Source organism: Aphelocoma coerulescens, chromosome 5 (assembly GCF_041296385.1).
Source record: "Aphelocoma coerulescens isolate FSJ_1873_10779 chromosome 5, UR_Acoe_1.0, whole genome shotgun sequence".
NCBI classification, from domain to species: Eukaryota; Metazoa; Chordata; class Aves; order Passeriformes; family Corvidae; genus Aphelocoma; species Aphelocoma coerulescens.
In genome coordinates, this window is record NC_091019.1 from 58,422,177 (window position 1) to 58,442,414 (window position 20,238).

Sequence of the window (20,238 nt, forward strand, 5' to 3'; positions counted from 1 at the left end):
TTTCTCATCAAAGCAACTGTAGCAGAAGGGAATATTGTGACCATCTGGATTGCAAAGATCAGAAATAACAGTCCTGTGGGCAGCACCATATAAACTGGCTTTTATGCCACTTGATTAATAATTTCTGAGGGTAAGGACAGAAAGATGTTTACCAGGTCAAGCATTAATTTTTAAAAATACTTTAAAGTCTGATTTTCCTGGGTTTCTGATGGTGGTGTGCCTTTGAATAGAGCTATTGTATTTGTAGGTTCAGTATCTCAACTAACATTGTTCCTGAGCATGGGCAACACGGGCACCTTAGATGTCTCCAAAGGAGAGTTAATTAGAAGAATGAGCAGTTACCAAATACACTGCAGCTCCACTGTTTAATTCTGATGATAATTTTCATGCTGGGTCTAATACAAATGAATTCACTTATGGTTTATTAATCCACTGCGAGCCTGTTAGGGTATTTAGCAGGAAAAATGCTGAGAGTTACCAGAACAGATTTAAAGTACTTCCGTGAGTGGAGAGCAAATCAGAGAACTGTTTTTTTCCTCTTCTTTTTTCTTTCTGCACTGTTTTAACTGAGTATGGTTTCTCTTCCCTCTTTCTTCACTTCTTTAGGACCCACGATTATCAGCTTTAATTTTTGACAAGCTTCAAGTGCCTGACTATTTACAGAAAAACAGGAATGAAGGAGAGAGCAGATGCGAAACTTGTGCCACTCACTTGAATCAGCTGAAGCAGGAAGCCATTCAGATGATGCACACCCTCAGCCAAGCCAGCTACCCAGAAATGCCCGACCTCCCGCCCAGCGCCGGGGCAGTGACCAGCATGGTACCCAGGATGGTCACTGTCTCTTCCCAGAGAGACCTGCCACTCATTGCTGGGCAGGTAGGCAGGCAGCCTGGAAAGTCACCCAGTCTCTTCTCTGCGGCAGAGAGGAAGAAGGGACTTGGATGGTCTCAAGGTGTGGGCAGTTTTCCTAACTCCAGCGTTCAAGTGACGGTGGCCCCCAGCGGTCTCAGTGGTGCCCTGAGCTCTGTCACCATCCAAGCTCAGCAGTACCTCGAGGGCATGTGGAGTATCTCCAGGGTGAACAGCTTCCTGCCTCAGGCTTGTCTAGTAAGTAGTGATAATTCAGCTGCTTGAGTTTTGTTTGCATGTGTGTGGACATAAAGAAAGACACAGGTAAAATCTGAGATATATTTATCTTAGTGGGGATCAGCTAATGATATTCTAAGCCATGTTTCAAGAACTGAAGAGTTAGAGCTTTGAATGATGTTCTATCAGATGTCACAAGGAATTTTCTTTCTTATCTCGCATGGTGAGATCCTTCAGATGTTTTTGCACCTATTTTAGCTTCATATTTGCAGGTGATGTTATTTGTCTGTCACATACCTGGTAACCCCTTTAGAAAAACACAAAAGGCCAAGTTTGTCACACATGAAGCTCTGGGAGTTTCATGGGATTATATCAAAGATGAACTTGACCCTCAAGTCTAGTGCTGAGCTTCTAATGCTGTGTACAGTTCAGCAGTTGCTGTTGATGGACTGTGATGCAGAGCATTAATCTGCAGCTTAGATGTGTTGCAAAACAGTTTGCTGCTGAGGAGGGGGCTCAGAAGGTTGCTTCAGAGCCACATGCCTGTAAATGTCACTGCACTTGGATTTTAAGCCTTGATGTTGATTTCCTGTATTCTGTGTGCATTTTATGAACTCTCGTGGGAAATGAAGAAGCTTTATAGAGGTGCATGTTACCTTTAAAAGCAAGTTCATTATGTGGCTATCTATGGAACTGTGCTAAGAAGAAGGATACAATATGTGGCTGGTTTTGACTAAGATTTATTCCTGACCAGTTTTCAGGTAGTGAACAGGGGAGTGTATATAGTTATGAAGTGTGTACAATTTGAAGTAATGGTTTTCACTTAAAGATGATGTAGCAGGTCTTGCGAGGTCAGGTATGCTGGTGCCAGGCAGCTTTAAATTTAACATAATGCCTTATGTACTGTTGTATGTAAAAACTACCTAATATTGCTTGGTAGCTTCAGCTGGTTGAGCTCCAAGATCATCAGAGATAAATATTTGCGTGCTGCTGTGTAACATTACTTTTCCAGGCTGACGTTGTGTTTCCTTCCAGAAAAGGCTTGGAGACTTGATTCTTCCCTCCCATACCTTTCTCTCATAAGGAAATTCAGCTGCATTCCACCTCTGAGGGGTTCCCATTTAAATCCAGTGAATCTCTGCTGACATCAGATCATTCACTGAGAAGAGGGAAAATGGCCTGTTCAGGTCTTCATAGTTTATAAGGAAATGCTGCTGTGAGAGCTTTTCTCTAAAATGTTGGTCCGTGCATTAGGGATCAATTTGGCCATATAAGGTGTATGATTGTACCTTTAAATTGCCTTTTAAGTTCTTTGTATATCACAGAAATAGAGAAGGAAAAATGGGAAAGCTACTGGGCTAAGAAGCCTGCACTCTGAAAGCAGAAGTATTTCCATCTGTCTGCTCATTCCTTGTCTGCCCTTATTCTTGTCCTAAATAATTCAGTAACAGCCAGCTCCAGATTTCTTCCTGCTTAACCACGCTGACTGATAGATGTGGTTTTCCCTAACCACTGCGCTATTCTAAGATAAAACTGTTGCCTCATTTAACCCCTGTGAAGGAAAAATGTGTATAATGCACCAGAGCTTAAGTGTGATTTAGAAATGTGCAAAGAAACTCAGTAGCCTGGAAAACAGTGACCTTTAACGAAAGGACAAACACTGTGAGTTTGTCTCACTGTGAGGCAGCTTGGATGGGATCCAGTCATCTGCAAGGATCATTTAGATTTATAAGCAGTTTTTGGAGAGAAGCTAGTCTTCAGTTGTTTCATCTCTCCTCTCTCTTTATTTATTTTATTCATTTAAACCCAAATGTAGTTACTGAAGACTGTGAGTGCATCTCTTTCCAGATGGTGCTTCTTGTGTCTGTCTGAATTCTTCCACTGCCTTTTGTATTGTTAAGAACCTGGTGTCTGATGAAGTTTTTTGGGTGGGTGAGGCAAAGTGCTTCCCCTACGCTCTTCCCCTGAGGAATCACAGGTGTTGAAGGAAATAGGATTGGAGAAATTTCAGGAAACAGCTAGTCTAGCCCTTGTCTAGTATAGTATCCACTGCAGGACATTCTTGTCCAATGCTTATCTTACCTCATCTTTTAATTTTTCAAAGACTGGGATTTTCTGATTTCTATTGATTCTCACATCTGAACTTCCTTCCCTATTAGAAAAGTTTATTTATATACTTTTTTTTTTACAGGTTAGAGAGTTAATTTTGTCTTTTCTTTCCTGAAGTTAGGGACACGGTTTAGGTTTCAGATTAACCCAGAAGAGAGCTGTGGATATACATACTTTTAGTGATGTATGTCTTAGTAGTATTTCCTGTCTTGTGGAGAAAAGCTGGTCTGGCTAGAGGAATTCTGGAGCAAGAGCTACTACAGTAGAAAGAACAGCATTGAATATACTATTTATTATGTGTGACTGGATCTTGAAGTCTTCAGCTTCCAGTTAGGCAACATACTGCACAAATGCAGAAGAGAAAGATGGCTCTTTCCCCAGGGAGTTTCCACTCTTGGTTGTGATACCAGTTATTTTGACCACCCTGTAAATACTCCTGTTTCACTGGTAATCTGTACTTATGCCTTTTTTCCTTATGCAAGGGTACTTGAAACAGGTGCTGAACTCTCTGGTGGGAGGCTCCTATCCAGTGCCTACCCTCCCAGTGATTTAACCCACATATGAAGTGGCCATGATTAATTTTATAAAATTGGCAAGACAAAGGTAAAAGCTGGGGTTCATCTCAAGTATTTTTAATTGCCAAAACCCCAGGTGTTTATTATAAGATAATTACTGAGGCTTCCTTTGTGGCTGTGGAAGACCAACAGGCACTTCCAGGAGATGCTTTGTCCTTCTCATGTTGGATGTGTGTCTTGGCCTGCCTGTGGCTGAAGGTGCCTGTGGCTGAAGGTGCCTGTGGCTTCCAGCTGGTGCTGGTAGAGCCCAGGTAGGTCATGTGGAGCAAATTCTTTTTTGGATGCGGGGTGCTGTGTCCCCAGTGCCTTCTGGGTGGGAAAATAAACCCCAGTGTACATCTGCCAAAACCCAGGAGACCTTGCAGCAGCACACATTTCTCCAGGATCCGTATTTTTTATTCATGGTTAGTTCTAATAGTGGCAGTAGTGGAATTGTCTGTGGAGAGAAAAAAAAAATAGATTTGATTTCTGCTCCTCTCATCTCCCTCCCCAAACTCGCATGTATTATCTTGTAATGTCACTTATGGTTGTGAAAACACTTCTGGGCTGAATGTTGGGGGTCAGAAGTGCAGGACATCATAAATTTTTAATATGTGTTTGGAGTTCAAGTGTGAAAAATCCATTATATAGATTATAAATTTTTTGAACAGGAACGTGTGTTTGAAGCATAGTCTGGGTGCTGCTCAAACCAAAATAATAACCATGGGCTTTGGGAGCCGTGAAGAGGAACAGTAATTAAGGATCTGGAGGAAGGTTCAGGGGAGGGGAAGACTAGGATTGCAACCAAGGTGCAAAAGGTGAAGATGTAATCAGCTGCTTTACCCAAGTGGCCTGTTGTGAAAGATTACAAAAAATAATCAGCAGTAGCAGTGGTAAGTTGTCCGAGCAGACAGTGAACACAGTGATGGGGAGAGAGCTGGTATAACTCTGGGTAAGGCAGCTGATTTGTGGTGAATGCCTGACAACTATAATTAATAAATAGTTCTATATTGATGTTTCTAGTTCTAGACCTGACAAGTGAATATAAGGTTACTACTCAAATGAAAAACATTAATAGTGCTCAGCACTGCTACCCAGTTTTATGCAGGAGAGGACTGAGGGGAGTTTGGGCTTCCCAGATGTGTTGGAATCTGGCTGAGAGGTAGAACATTAAAACCCCTGAAAACACCTTTTACGCCTGTTAGAAGTAACTGCATTTATTGTGTATTGTAGACAAAAGAGGTCTTACTGTATATTTTAAATTGACTATGTTATTATTATGCAGTGTTATGTACTGCATAAAAGTGCTAAAGTAGCCATGCCATGTGCTATAAAGACATCTCAGTGAAATAGAGCTGATTTGCAAATTGCTTTTTCTTTCATCTTACACAAAATGAAATCCTGGTCACACTGTATTTCTTACTTGAGTATATACAATTGGCCCTGGATATAAGGCAAAGTATTGTGACTCCTTGAATACTTACCAGTCTGTAAGTGGATTAAAAAATATATTTAAAAATGCACCATTAAGAAATTGAAAAAGTTAGAGCACTAAAAAATTTGAAGTACCTTAAGTAAAACTTTTAAAGCCTATGTATGTAAAGTTGTAAAATTATCAAAAGGTCAATATATGTCCCTGAGAGTATCCACAAATTTAAATTTAGGTATGAGTTTATTGCTTGGATCTGTGAGGTTCAGAGAGGGAGGGTTCATCCACAGCACAGCACATGTAAATGTGTGCATAGACTCTAAAGTTAAAGAACTTACATTTATTTGTCTTACATGAAAAACCTGTGAGTTATTTTAGTCACAATTCAGGCTTTCCTGTAGTTTGAGTAAGTCTTCTGCTTACCCTAATCTAAACCAGATGGATTCATCTGAGAGTAGTTTAGCCTCTGTTGACTTTCCTTAAAGCCTCTTTGTTTGTTTATAGCACGGGTGACTTACATTTTGTTTAAAAGATGCAATAAAAAGCTGACTGTGGAAAACAGAACAATGACAAGATTTACTTTCCAGCATTTACTTTTTTACTTTGATAAATGTCATACCAAATGGATTTTTAAATTAATTTTTAAAACCCTTCTTGATAGCTTTCTCAGTGACCTTTTATTAATACAATGTGGGAAATATATTTTGTAATGAAACAATTAAAATACAGTGCGTTGACCATAAATCTTGTCTGTGAGACATATGGATGTCTTTGAGCTTTGGGACATTACTCAGACTCCACGTATAACATCTTGATCCTCAAGAAGTCAATGTCAGACAGATGGTAAGGCAGGGACTGCACAGAGGCTTTTCTGTTTTCCTTTTAGCTCCAGTGTTGTTGGTGTCACTGCTCTTGTAGAGGAAGTACATAAACAAAAGCAGGTGGCAGAAAATACTGATCTTCAAAGTTGGTGTTGGTCACTCTCCATAACAAGTCTCAACAGCAGAAAGAAATCTTTTGGTCCAAGTTACTAGATGCTTTCTCATACTAACATAATTTCTGCTCCCAGGGAAAAGACCTTTCCTATGACTGCTGCATCTCAGCTGTGCAGTCACGCCTTGCTTTGAGCTTTGCTGCCTTGGCAAATGCAGAGGGAAAGGTGTGATGTGGGAGGACAACACTGCCACTGTCAGTGCCCCTGATGCCTTTTCCTGGTCTTAAAATCAAGAGTCAAACACGGTTAGAAGGGAAAAAGGGATTTTACCTCTGTATTTATTTTAAGGATCCTTAGGTGCACCACATCCAGGTGGAATGCACCTCAATGCACACCGCAGTGCACCCCTAAAAGATCTGGTATAACATTACAGGTCTTACTAATTAGCATATCTGTCAAAGATTCCCCAGTGAGAGGCTTGAATGAGCCCCCCGCCCAGAGGAACCTTCTTCTGGATGGTTCTCTTAGTTTACAAAATGTGTTCTGGAGAGGACCTTGGGGTCTGGGGCTTTCTGATCCCAGCTATGAAGCTTCTAAGATGTTTAGTCTCCTAGCTTGACAAACAAGTCTAAGAATGTAGGTGAAAAGCACTAAGAATACAGAAGCTATAAAAAGGTATATAAAAGGGGTATAAAAGAAAAGGCAAAAAATCATCATGGCATCACCTCAGCAACCAGGGAGCAGACTAGCTTGGAAAGGGTGGGTTGGAAATTCAGCCTTAAACGTACAGCTGAAAATGTAGCCCTCTGTTTTGTGCAGTTGCTGGGACCTTTGTGGTCTCTTATTCTAGATTTCCCTAGTGTAGGGTGCTGAAGGTGAAAACGAGGTTACTTTTGAATGTATTTCCAGGTATCAGAGTGATACAGGAAAAACATTAGGAGTTAACAGAAAGGTTATTGGCTACTAGATGTAAATGAACATTTTCTTAGGTGAGGGTGTGGATTGCATTTCTTTTTATTGTGTTTGACACTTCCACCACAGTATTGGTTTTACAGTTGTGGGGTGGGGTAACTATTTGAGAACTCAGACCCTCTTGTGGCTCAAATTACCACCTGTAACCAGTTCTTTAGATCTTTCACCCCTCCAGGCTAAGCAGTTGTTATTACAGCTCTCAGGAGGAAACAAGTCCATACTTGCCTCTGTTGCCAATTGAAGTCAACAGGCAATAATAAGGAATGTTTGCCCAGAGTTCACCTGTAACTCATCAGAGGTAGATTTAAGACAAGCAGACTTTAGAGATTATGTGGAAATGATAATCCACTGGATTTACGTTTGGCCCACAGTTCATTCTCTCATCTGGCAAGTGTATCATAAGCTACACTAAATACCCCAAGTATTTAAATTCTCTACTCTTGCCTTTCAGCTTGTTTCTTTGGCCTTTTCTGTTCACTTTGCTCCCTTCAGCTTCTTTTGCATCCTGCTGGTCCATTTATACTGTGAATTTGCTCCACTATAAATCCTCCAGTTAACTGATAATGAGTGCATTCCATGCCACCCCAGCACTAGAAGTCACCATACAAGGAAGATTCATACTTTTTGGTTGGAGATCAGAAGTGGTGTCATCCAAGATTTCAGAAAGAACAGCTTTAATGAGGCTACTGTTGCATGGACTACATGGGTTAAGGGTGGGCTGCAGCTGAATAATACCCTTTGGCTTCAGAAGTTAATGCAGCAGAGAAACCAAATAAATTCAGGCTGAGCTCAGACCTTAGTTGTGTACAGGCTGGTGGAGGGGAAAGTCTTGCAGTGGTGTCTGTATAGAACATGAAAGGAACTGATTTACCCAGCTGGATGCAGGTAGGATTGCCCAGCTGTCCTGCTTGTGTTAAAATAGAATTTGAGCATCTCTTTTTCGTTTGGGAAGTGCTTTGAGTTTGACATTTTCTCAGTAGGCTGTTTACTGGAGTGATGGCATGTTGAGGTTGTGGGCCTTAAGATGGTTGACCTGTGCACAGTATGTGCATTGCTGAAAGCATCTCCTGCTGGAAGCATCCTGGCATGAGCGGCTGAGCATGGGGCAAAAATTGGTGCTCTTTGTTACTTGCAACTAGAATCACTGAAGTGCCCTGCCTGGTAGCTTCTGACAGGAGGTTTAAAAAGCATTCATAGAAAATGATGTATCTATTTTTGTGTTTCAGCACTTAGGAGAGAATTTATGATGTATGGAGAGAGTTCATAGATATTTCAAGCATTTCATATGTATGTGTTTAATGGAATGGATTGCCACTTTAGTGAACATTGCATCAAATCAGCTCTGTTAATTGAAAAAGATTTTTCACATTATTGCTAATGATGTGACACAGTTTTGTTAGAGATGGTGCATAAAATAGTGCTACTTCAAGTGACGTTAATGTATGAATTTAACTTCCTTTTTCCCCATTTACGTGCATTATTGATTTTATTTCATTGTTGAGCAGCTAATGGATTTATAATTTGAATACAGTCACTGTAATCAATGATGGGATTATTAGACTTATAAATAGAACTTCAAAACTACGATGAGGTAATTTCCCAGTGACATTGTAGAGAGTGGGCTGCCCAATCAGGAAGACTGAGTGGATGCGGTTCTCCAAAGACAGATAGGAACAACCTCATGTTCAGAAGTCCTGGTCCCCCTGAGGGACTTCAACCACCTTGATACCTTTTGGAGGGACAACACAGCAGGGCATAAGCAATCTAGGAGGTTTCTGGAATGTGTTGATGATAATTTTCTTCTCCAAATGACGGAAGGGCCATTGAGAAGAGGTGCTGTGCTGGACCTTGGTTGTGGTCAGTGATGAAGAGTCTACTTGGAGCCCTGAAGCCGGTGGTGTTCCCCAGGGTTCTGTGCTGATTCCAGTGTAGTTCATATTATTCATCAATGCCCTGGATGAAGGGACAGAGTGCAGCCTTGGGAAGTTCGCTGAGGAGGAATGGCTGGTACCCCAAAGTGCTATGCTGCCATTCAGCAAGACCTGGACAGGCTGGAGATGTGGGCAGAGAGGAACATATTGAAATTCAACCAAGACAAGTGCAAGGTCCTGCACCTGAGGAGGGCTAACCCCATGTAACAGCACAGACTGGGGGCTGACCTACTGGAAAGCAGCTCTGGGAGTCCTGGTAGACAAGAAGTTAACCACGAGCCAGCAGTGCCCTTGTGAACAAGAAGGCCAGTGGTATTCAGGGCTGCATTAGGAAGAGGATTGCCAGCAGGTCGAGGGGGATGATGCTGGACACCTGCTCAGCCATGGCTGAGGCCACATCTGGAGTGCTATGTCCAGTTCTGGGCTCCTCTGTTTAAGAAAGACACAGAGCTCCTGGAGAGGGTCCCATGGAGGGGCTGTGAAGATGATAAAGGGGACTGGAGCATCTCTCTTATGAGAAAAGGCTGAGGGAGCTGGGCCTGTTTAGCCTGGGAAGAGACAGCTGAGTTAATTCCTCTGCATTTGCATAGCTGCTGCTATTTCAAATCTGGATGGGTTTGTTCTTTTCTGATACCTTATCTGAAGGGAGCATTTGAAAGGTGTTGTAGGCACGAGTCCATTGCTGTGGTTTTGGTGTTGTTGGGCAAAGATAATGGATCTGCCATTCAGAACTGTCCCGGTTCTGCTTCTCAAAAAAGAAGGTGATGAAGTTGTGCAAGGCAGTTGGCTGTTTTAGGGGGCAGGTGGCAGTGGAAGGATGAAGAAGGGGAGAGTGGTCCTTGTGATGCCTGGCTTGGGAATGGTCTAGGTTTAGTTTGTTCATGCGCAGTAGCTGTGTGGGCATCCCCTTGAGTCTCGTCAGCATCTACAGATGACTCTGAAGTACTCATGGGGGATATGGGAACAGCACAACCTCCTGTTATTGGTTAAGCTAAGATTCTCGTGAAAAGATGGAATGGGAATGATAAGAACATTAGTAATGTCCTGCTGAGTCTCAGCTGCAGCCTGTCTAGCCCAGGGCTGTCTCCAGCAGTGAAGCTGGAAATGGTATTTAGGCAGAGCTGTGGAGCCTGGCTGCTTTCTCCAGTCTTCTTATACTCCCCAGCATGCTCAGTTGGAGTATTCACAGGGACACATACCTGTCTGTTCCCTTTAGGATCTGTTTAGGGACCTGCTGTTCAGGAATTTATCCAAACCCTCTCTGACCCTGAGACACTCTCTAGCTCCACAGCCTTCTTTGTTCCAGCAGGTTCCATGAGTTCACTAGCCCAGTGCAAAGAAGTATTTCACTTTCACTCAGTTTATTCAGCACCTCCATGACTTTGTAAACCTCAGTCAGGCTGTCCTCAGTCTTCCCTTCTCCAAGCAAGAGTCCCAGCCTCCATCATCTCTCCTCCTGGGGCAGCTGCTTTATCTTGACCATTTACTTGCTTGTCTCTGTAATTTCTCTTATTCCACTCACCTGTCTTGAGATGCAGCACTAGGACTCAATATGTGGTGCTCATTATGTGGACACTTTCCTTGTTCTTTGTGCCCTGCCTTGTGATATCCAGAATTTGCTTGCTGGGTTTTTTTTTGGCTGCTGCTACATCTTGATTTAGAGGAACTGTCAATGACCCTTAGATCTTCCAAGTCATAGCTGCAAGTTTTGAGTTCAGCATTGCTGAGGAGTCATTTAGGTTGTTTTTCCCCATATATGTAGTATTATCTATGTCAAATCTCACCTGACATGTCTTTGCCCAGTCACACTTAGGAATTTATTCTGGGATTCCTTATTATTGCCATTTGGTTACTTGAAAGAGCTTTGGGACATCTGCAGGCTTGCAGATTTCACTCTAGTCATGGTGAATCATGTTTGGGTTACATGGCCCCAACACTGGGAGAAAAGAGCAGGTCAGCAGAAACACCCACAAGAAAAGAGTGTCATCTGCACAGCTCTATCCCTAAGTTGGGACCTCCGTGTCCTTCAACAATGATTCCAGTGATCACAGTTGTCCTTGTCTTTGCAAACTTAATGCTGCTTCATGAGCTTGCCTGTATTGAGCTTTGGTCTCTAAATATGGATGTAATAAAGAGCCAGTTTTCCCTTCAGGTAATGAGGGCTTGTACCTCGTCGGGTGAGCTGCTAGTGAAGGGTGCCTTCCATGTGGTATCTGTCAGGCAAATTGATCCCAAGGGATGTTCTTTTTAAAGCAGCCACATCTAGTATATAAGCAGTTCAAGTGTGATTGAGATAGTAATCAGCTATGACAATCTCTGTCCACCTTTGCTTTATTTGATGACATTGTATGTCAATCATTGTAACAATACAGTGATTATAATGAAATTGGGAATATGGTAATTTCTTTTGCTGAATAGAGAGTAATCAACATATGGTGAGATTTTGGTTGAGTTGCCCAAATCATGGAGAAGTTCTGTTGTTGAGTCAGGAAGGTGGCACAAGTTCTCCCAATTCAGAGCTCTGTCTCCTGTGTTTAGTGGCTGTTAGAAACACATCTGGCCCATGGAAGTCAGTCCTAATGGAAAAGCATTTGTCATCTTGTAGGAAACCCAATCCTGAAATGACAGAAATTTGCATTATTATGATCCTGTTAATAAATTCCTTTGCTTGCTCGTATCAACCTTTGACAAAAAGCAGGGATTCAATTGTATATTTGTCCATTTGAATAAATACCCAGAGCAGTACACAGACATGTTTTTTGGCTTTGGAGGCTGTAACTATCGTAATACATGTCAACAGGGAGGGCTCTGGGCAACACTTTCTGATGCTTGCTTGCCTAGAGGCATTAGAAAAAACAGTTCCTCTAGGCTGGCTGTTTTAAATCCACTGCACATGAAAAATTCTGTTTTGAGAGTGTTAATGTGTAGCAGGATCTATGTCCTTGTTGGTAGCTCATTTCATGACCTCCTGACTTTTCAGGTGGTGGGATTACATGTGCAGGTAGGAGGGTGCTGTTCATGTGACAGTCGGTCAGATAGCTGTGAAGAAGGAAAGGAAAAAGGACATTGCTTGCTGTCTCTGTGGCTGTTGGTATCCTGAGTAGCCGAAGTGAAGGAATTGGTCAGTCACTGTCTGCTGACATCTTTGCACTACCAGAGCCCTGCCTGCAGGGGTTGCCCACATTCTCAATCCAAAATAAGGAATGACTGACGCTTCATTTTATAGGATGAGGCCTGCCCAAAACCCTAATAAATTTCTCAAGGACCAAGGAGCATGGTTTAGGAGAGATCTGGGTCAGATTGAGATCAAAAGCCTTTGGTCAGAAGGGAGAAGCTGCTGATTCCCCATCCTTGTACTGCCAAGGATACCAGGGCTGGATGTAGCTGGGTGTGGGCCCTGCCCAAAAAGATGAAGAAGCACAGACTGCTGATGATTTTTGGTGGTAAAGATACAAACCTTAAACCTCTTTAGTAATTCAGATATTATTTCAAAAAGCAAGCACTCTGAGGTTGTCTTTGGATCGCCTATATTACTTTCCAGTCTGTGACAGCAGATGGGCCTCCTATTTCTATTTAATTCTACTTCTCTATAATTTTTCTCCTTCTGCCTCATCTTCAGAGATTGATGATAAGCCAGGCATTAGCAACTCTTGTAGCTGAAAAACCTTTTTTCAGAGAAGGGATATTATGCTCTGCATTTGATTTACATTGAACACGAGATGCATATAAAAGTCTGAAACTACAGGTTTCGGCATTCTTGTTACCACATTGCAGCTGCAGGTTATAAATGACTACAGTAGTGTATTGTAGTTATAAAATGCCCTACTTATTTTATAATGAGCCCTGGCAGAAACAATGTCAAATGGCAGTAAAAAGTTTATCCAGAACACGTTTCACTTCAGCCTGGCATATGCTGCCCTGTAAACTTCACGTAATGCTCGTCAGGCAGGAGGAGAGATTTCTCACAGGAGACGCATGCAGGACTTACCCACGCTTATGGAAAAGAAGGGTTTATAGTGGGAGCATTATCCAGCTCGAGATTTACGTCACGTTTGTTCCAGTCAGTGGTAGTAGGTCATAAGAGTCTTTGCATGAATCATTTAGGCGGAAAATTACTGTTTTATCATATATAAACAGTAGATTTAATATATTACAAAATCATTACATCAAGCAGTTTTTACAGTTTAATTGACTGTGACGTTCTAGGACGTTCTAGTCAGAAAGGGGAAAGTAGTAAGTTAAAGTGAGTTCTCTAAATTCTCTGTCTGCCTGCTAGTCAAAAAGGGGTAAAAAAACTTAGAAAAGCGGGGGGGGGGGGAATCACCAGTACAGACTCGGGCTGTACCAGAGCAGTTAGAGCTTCACCTGCACGGCCCTGTTGAGTGCTTCCATTATGGGACCAACTTTTTGAAGTAAAATAAATTGTATTGAGTTGTGATTCTGATAAACAGATGTGTGTCAGACTCGTAGAGGTTCTTCTAATTTTCTTCATTTCCTCTTTAGTGATTCTGTTCTCGATACTCTTTTGCAGCTCTATCAACCTTCTGGTTTTCTTTTGCCATGACAGTATTATCCTGGGACTGATCTGTTTTTCTGTAGGTTTTTATAGTCCCATGTTTTACTTGCCTGTCACCGGATACATATTTTGCATGTGTTTCAGAGACCAAGTGGCATGACCTAGCTTGGATTTTTAGGATTCCTGGACATTCTTTGGACAAAGGTCAATGTCCAGAGAATGGAAATACTCAGAAATCTGGAAAAAATATGGCTTAGTTTTTGGCTTTGCACTTCAAATGCATGAAGAGCTGTTAGAATTGTAATTGGCCTTTGGATGGTAGTGGCCTGACAGAGTCCTGTGTATCTGGAAATTTCATCTAGGGCCAACTTCTTTATAGTGTAATTTTGGACTAGTCTGACTTGCTTAAGCCTGGGCAGATGTTTCCTGCCATCTAGTCACAGCAGTGAGCCTGTGTGCTGGGAGTCAGAGATGGGACAGGGGATGCCCCTGTTCTGCTCAGCACACCTCCACCTCCGTACCCTGAGGATGTCAGGTCACCTCCATCTCATCCTGCCCTGTCCCCCAGCCTTTGGCTCTCTTAACTGGGAACAACTCAAGCTGTAACTTCTTGTGGTGGCCCTGCCAACTTCAGCTGTGTGTGTGGATGCTGCCAGCTCGGAATGCAGCATGGCTAACTTGGCTCCCATGTCCTCAGGATGGGCACTGGGACCTGGTCCCAAAACCCTCCTGTCCATGACACAGGCACTGACGTGAAGCACCAAGACATTGCTCATTCCTGCACATGTAAAATGCTTAGTTTGACATTTTCAAATGTTGTCCTTGCTGTGCTCTTACTGGTGCCAGTTTTCATGTGGTTTTGGAGAGAGTAGATGGAAGGGGTCCTATAGAGCAGTTTTGGAAATCCTTCCTTTGAGATTTAGCTTCTTTCCAGAGGGTTTTTGTTTTTTTTTCCAATGGCTTTTGTACAGCAAACATTTTCTTAGAAAATTGAAACAAACATTACTCTCTGGATGTGGAGCCCTATGACATTTTAAATATTCAGTGCAGTCTGTAACACTTTATAGTGACAAGGTTGTGCTTTCTGCATTTGATCATTAATGATTTATGAAAATTCAGTAAATGGAGAAGCACAGTTCCCTCTCAGCTGCAGTCTGGAGGCTTCTCTCTGTGCAGACTTGCACGCTTGAAAAAGTCAAAAGTTGCTCACATTCCTCCAAAGAATTCTGTTTTCCACACACAGTCCTCAGAAAAGTACTTGTTGAGATGAGGGAGGTGCATGGAATAATGCCTGCATTTAGTTTAGAGGGGGGAAAAAAAAGCCCCTTTTTTCTTTTTTTTTGTGGTGTGGCAAACTGGAGTGTCCAGGCCTGGGAATGTCCCATTACTTGTCTTTAGTTTTCTTGCCTCAGGGTAAATGACCTGGACCTGACAAATTTCCTCATACGTGGGCCTTCCTCATCTCCTGTGAGATGTAGCTTCTCAGGGAGAGCTGAATGTGGCTGTGCTGGAAAATCCTGCCACTTTGGATGGTGCAAGCAGTCCTTGAAATGAATCTTAAACTTGGAAGAACTTTTGTGGTTTTTCAGTGTCTCACCATGCAGCAAAACTAATGTTACCTCTGTATTTAATATTAACTGGGGAGTTGAAGACAATGAAAATTATACTGGTTGTCTTCTGCAGTAGTCTTCTGATGATTTTATCTTGTATACCTTCACTTTTTCTTCCTTTATAAGAATCAGTGCCTTCTCATTGGCTTCCCGTCATCCTCTTTTTGTGCTCGCACAGAGCTGAGAATAAAACTTAGAGAAGCAGAAATTACAGTTTGAGTTTTCAAATGTGCCTAATGTGGGAATGGCAATTTATCCAACTTAGATATGTTGATTTGGAAAGTATATTAACCATCTGCCATCTGAAATATCAGGTTTGATTTGGATATTTCAAGTTACATGCCTTATATGTCCACAATCATTGGTCTCTTAGAAATGTAGGCTTTTAACTTCTCATAGAAATAAAAAAGTGGTGTAAAAGGAATGTGTGTTACACATGGCTTGTATTTTTGTTAAGTGTGAATAGTCTTTACAGGAATTGATCTGTTAACAGATTCCAGTCACTTCTTACAAGTCTGTTGCACTTTGCTGTAAAATTCAATAAAGTTTTGTGCTAACTGTACAGATTTCATATTTAGCTTTAGATCATGCCATCATTTGGATTATGCATTAATTAGTCTGATTAGTTAGAAACACATTACTGCTCCTGTCTTTTTTTCCAAATTTTGCTTAAATGCAATTTTCTTTGAGTCAAGGTCTCTTGTCTAGTATAGCCCCTGTTGAAAGTGAGTGGAAAAATATGTCTTGGGAATTCGACTTGAGCCTGTAATTTTTAATCTGAGACAGCAGCTTGTGTGGCAGAGGGTTATGGTTGTCTTCCTGACAGAATGTGGAGGAGTATTCAGACACAGATGTTATCCTTCCAGTGGTTGTGGGGTTGGGTGTCCTCCTCTCGCTGGCCATCATGGCACTGCTGCTGAGCAGGGCTGTTCCTGGTGTGCCACTGTAGGCTCCTTGTGCTGGCTCCAGAGGTTGTGGTGTAGATTTTTTTTAGTTTGTAAATTGCTAAATCCGTATAAGCTCCACTTGCTGCCAGTTCATGTAACCCTGAAGTTCAGACGTCACACTGGATTTTACCCATCTACATGTTGTTCCACATGCCATAATATTTCTGTGACTGGTATAGGTCAAGACACACATTTGTTGCTTCAGTGCGTTAATGATCCAATACCTGCTGTATCGACCCCCTCAAGGTTCATTACTCCATCACTTAGTTATAAGCAGTTAACCACGAGTGGATCTGATCCTTTTCCAAGCTTTTCTGTTCCTGGCTGTCATTGCCAGTAGATCATGGATAGGGTAGACAGACAAACTCCCTTTTTAAAGCACTTTTTCCTGCCACACCATTTCTTTGTGCCAGTCTTGACCTCTAGCAGTGCTTGGTCTTTCTGCTTTCATCACAAAGAAATCTGATCTCATGAGATTTCTGTATTACAAAGTGAAGGGTTTTGCAGAGGGTTGTTCAAAGTTTCCAGTTTGGCTTCTAGCATGAGTAGCTTCACTAGGATTAAGTTTATCTGCATGAATATTATTTTGTGTCTTAGTCTCAGATCTCTTAGGTGATCTCCATAAAAGTACTTTTCTGTATAGCATTCTATAGTAAAGCATTAGTCAGCCACTCCATAATACTGATAATAGTATTAATCTTGAAAGAGCAGACCTTCAGAAGAGCTGGGTGCACTTTCTTCTTGTTGACTTTGTTGGGAACTGGGAGTATAGCACTCAACCTATAGGACTGAGTTCAGATGAAACTCCAGACAGGCTTTCATGCACCAGTTGAGCCCTACTTGGTTGGCAGAGTTTTTTTCCTTGGTACCTAATAACCGGGTTGCCTCAGTTCTCATGAGAAAATCTCTGTTTGTATTGTCAGTGTATGAGAAAATTGAGGGTGTGTATGTAACTGGGAATGCCCTGTTACCATGTCTGCATATCTGTAGTAGTAAAACATGATCTATGGCAGCTCAAAATCTAAAATTTGGTGGCATCCCAGGAAGTACCTAATTGTGCTTGTGCTTAATTACAAGGCTGTCTCCTTTCCTGGAATCTATTTTAGCTAATTAGTTGGAAATGTCAAAGTAGTATTTCAGATGACAGAAACATCATATATTATCATACATGAAGCAATTAACTCTTTTGACAAATATTTATTGTGGTGTCATCTTTAATTAAATCTTCAGGACTCCTAGACACAGAGCAGGTTCTTCTGAAAAGGAGCCTTCCCAGCACTGTCAAGGAGCATTTGACTGATGGCGCTTAATTGAACTCAGTACTTGAAAGAGTTGGTCGCCTAAACATGAAGATATAGACCTGACACAATTTCACAATACAGATGTCTGATATTTTGGCAAACTCTCAAAACAATTGCCCCACTCCAAACTGTGTCTCAGATACTGCAAATGCTTTATGCTGGAGAAGATGCATCTCCAGTCACTCCTGTTCTTCCACTGGAACGGTTTGCAGGAGAAAAGTGTTGTACATTTATGCTGCTAAGAAAAATAATACTGAAAACCAGGGCTGTATAGATGTTTCTAAGAAAATCAATTTTCTTTTATTCAGTTCTTGGGGTTATTCATGTGGAAAGATACTACAAGTGTGACTGTTTGGTTAGTTCCTCTTAAACAGATAGGTCTTGTAGGTGATGTGCCACTGAGAAATAATTCCTGACAGTCATAACTGAACCAGATAAACAGTTCTGCCAGCTCCCAAATAACACTGTAAAACAAAAGGGTTCTGCTTACCGTTTTCCATTTCTTCATGCCTGTCAAACTATTTAACTGTGCATTACTCCTCACAAAGGTTCTCCGTGTTTTTCTGCTCCTCTGCTGCCTTCATGCTTTTTACTTTCTCTGTTGCTGAACCTACTGTGGTACAGTTGTCCACCTGTATCACTCCTCACCTGCCGCTGATCTTTGCCTTCACCCTTGCAAAGACACTCTTTGGAAGAGCTGCATGAGATTTTTCCCTGTCACGGGCATGTGTTAAAGTGTACTAACCTGTATGTATGTCTTTACTTTTATCAGGCAGAAGCAGCACCAGAAAGTGGCCGAGATGTTCCCAGTGTTCAGATCAGCTCAGGGCAGCACAACTCCGACCCTGCGGGAGCCGGCGGCACGGCGGCCTCCCAGAGCGTGGTGGCTCCAGCCGGGGTCTCAGCAGGTACCTCGGCTGCAGCTTCCTTCTTCATAAGGTAGTTCTTCCTCCTTTCTGGTTTCCATAACTGCTTGTGGGTCTTCAAACAGTTGGGAAATGCTGTTCAGTCTTTGCCATGGTGCTGGTTGATGAGGGGTGGAGTTGGTCACCTGGTCGTGACTGTGGCTTTCTGCTTCCACTGGAGAGCAGGGATGGGATGGGGATGTCCCGATTTTCTCTCTGGAGACTTGGAACCAAAGTTGACCAAAACCCAAAAAAATACATTTTGGGCTTTGTCTGGTCCTTAATGGCCATCTCCGCCGCAAGTCTGCTCTATTCTGTAGGTTTCCTTGGAGCAAAAGCTGAAGTAACAAGTCTTTTTCACTCAGATCAAAATAAAAAAAAAGTTACATTTTTATTCAGTAGTATGGCCTATGTGTCCAAATAAAAGCTTTTCCATAGTTGGTAGCAACAGTTAAAACAGTTTGACATTCTTTTTTTAGCAGTAGCCCAGAACAATCTTTTTTTTCCATTCTTGTGTCTTATAACAAAAATGATATGTTAGTTTTGTTTGGATGTTTGTTGTAATTAGCACTGTTGATTAAATGCAATACGCTGTCAAGCAGATGGTATTTAAAAGAACAAAATTCAGGGCTTTGTACTTGCATTCCAACTCCATTTTTAATTCACAACTGAACATATTTTGAGACAATATTGAAAAACGTATGTCTGTGAATGGCACTAAAGTAAAATTTATGCACCAAGAATCTGTCTTAGAATGTAATCACAATGGTAATTGTATTGTTTCCTTTTCATTGGTCTTTAACATGTTTTGTCCCATTAAATAAATGATGTTTACTATAAGTTACAATCTGACCTCAGGAGCTCAACTTTCCAAGTTCTGTTTTTTAAAAAGAACATGATTTGATTTGTCAAATCCCTGCATATCACAATCTGTCTGTGCACAAGAGGTTGGGAAATGACTGCCCCAAGAGCACTGTGTGTAAGTTAGTGGATTGTCTCTGTGCTGTGGGTTTAAAGTCAACACAGAGAAATAGATGGTTTCCTGCAGGAATGATTTGTTTCGTTCAAGAATAGGTCTCTGAAATCAGTGGGAGTGGAGAGGAAAGGTAAGGGGAGAAGCTCAGATGTCTCCTTTCTTGTTTAGTTACCTAAGCAAGGACAGACACATCCTTTCCAAAAGATCTAGATTGGACTGCAGCACAGCTTTCATTACTGTATTTCATACTGTGGGTATGAACAGTGAGATTTTAGCTTAATCTACTTTGGATTTATTTCAGTGTTAATCTGTATGTCATAAGCAAATGCAAAGATTTGTCCCTTTTGCTGGGGAAGCCAGAAAATAAAATACCTTCCTTGAAACTAAGAGAAAGAAACCAGTGCCTAATAGTCTAAAATAAGACCCAAAATATTTTCTCTCAGTGATGCTTTTGTCACTGGTCAGTAAAACTCTTTTTTTTTTTTTTTTTTTTTTTTTTAAATTTTTTTAATTTTTTTTTTTTTATTGTTAAGTGATTGTCATTGGCTTAATTCAAAGATCCTTGAAGTCAGCAGCAAGATTGCAAATGACATCATTGTATGCTGGATCAGGCCCTAATTGCATCTCATGAATCTGTCTTTGCCTTGAGTGAATCAGACTTTTATAGCTTTAGCAGCTCTGTGCTAGCTAAAACATTTTAAAACCCCATTAGTACGCTGCTTATTCCCTACCCATGTTTCCTATATTCAAAATTGATTCTCTTGAATCTTTTAACTGAAGGACAGAGCTGATGGAAATTTTTGTGCACAAAGCACTTCTTTTCTCATTCTGTTGTTGTTGAAACACAGGGAAAAAAATCTCACAAAGACTGGGGGAGAGAGATCCATCACTGATCCCTGGCACTTGCAAATAGGTTGAGCAGTTTCTCAGGTGGGTGCAAAGTCCTGGCCAGGCTGCTGCCCCAGCTT

General features: G+C 41.6%; 1 protein-coding gene across 7 annotated transcripts in view; it reads left to right on the plus strand.

Moving 5' to 3' along the window:
- KIF26A (kinesin family member 26A) overlaps positions 1-20,238 on the plus strand; it is a 102,530-nt gene that overhangs the window by 32,953 nt on the left and 49,339 nt on the right. For all 7 annotated transcript variants that reach the window (XM_069018406.1, XM_069018404.1, XM_069018409.1 and 4 more), the window contains 2 exons: positions 607-1,107; positions 18,162-18,328. In XM_069018406.1, the coding sequence (XP_068874507.1) occupies positions 607-1,107; positions 18,162-18,328 (668 nt within the window). The remainder of the gene's footprint in view (positions 1-606; positions 1,108-18,161; positions 18,329-20,238) is intronic.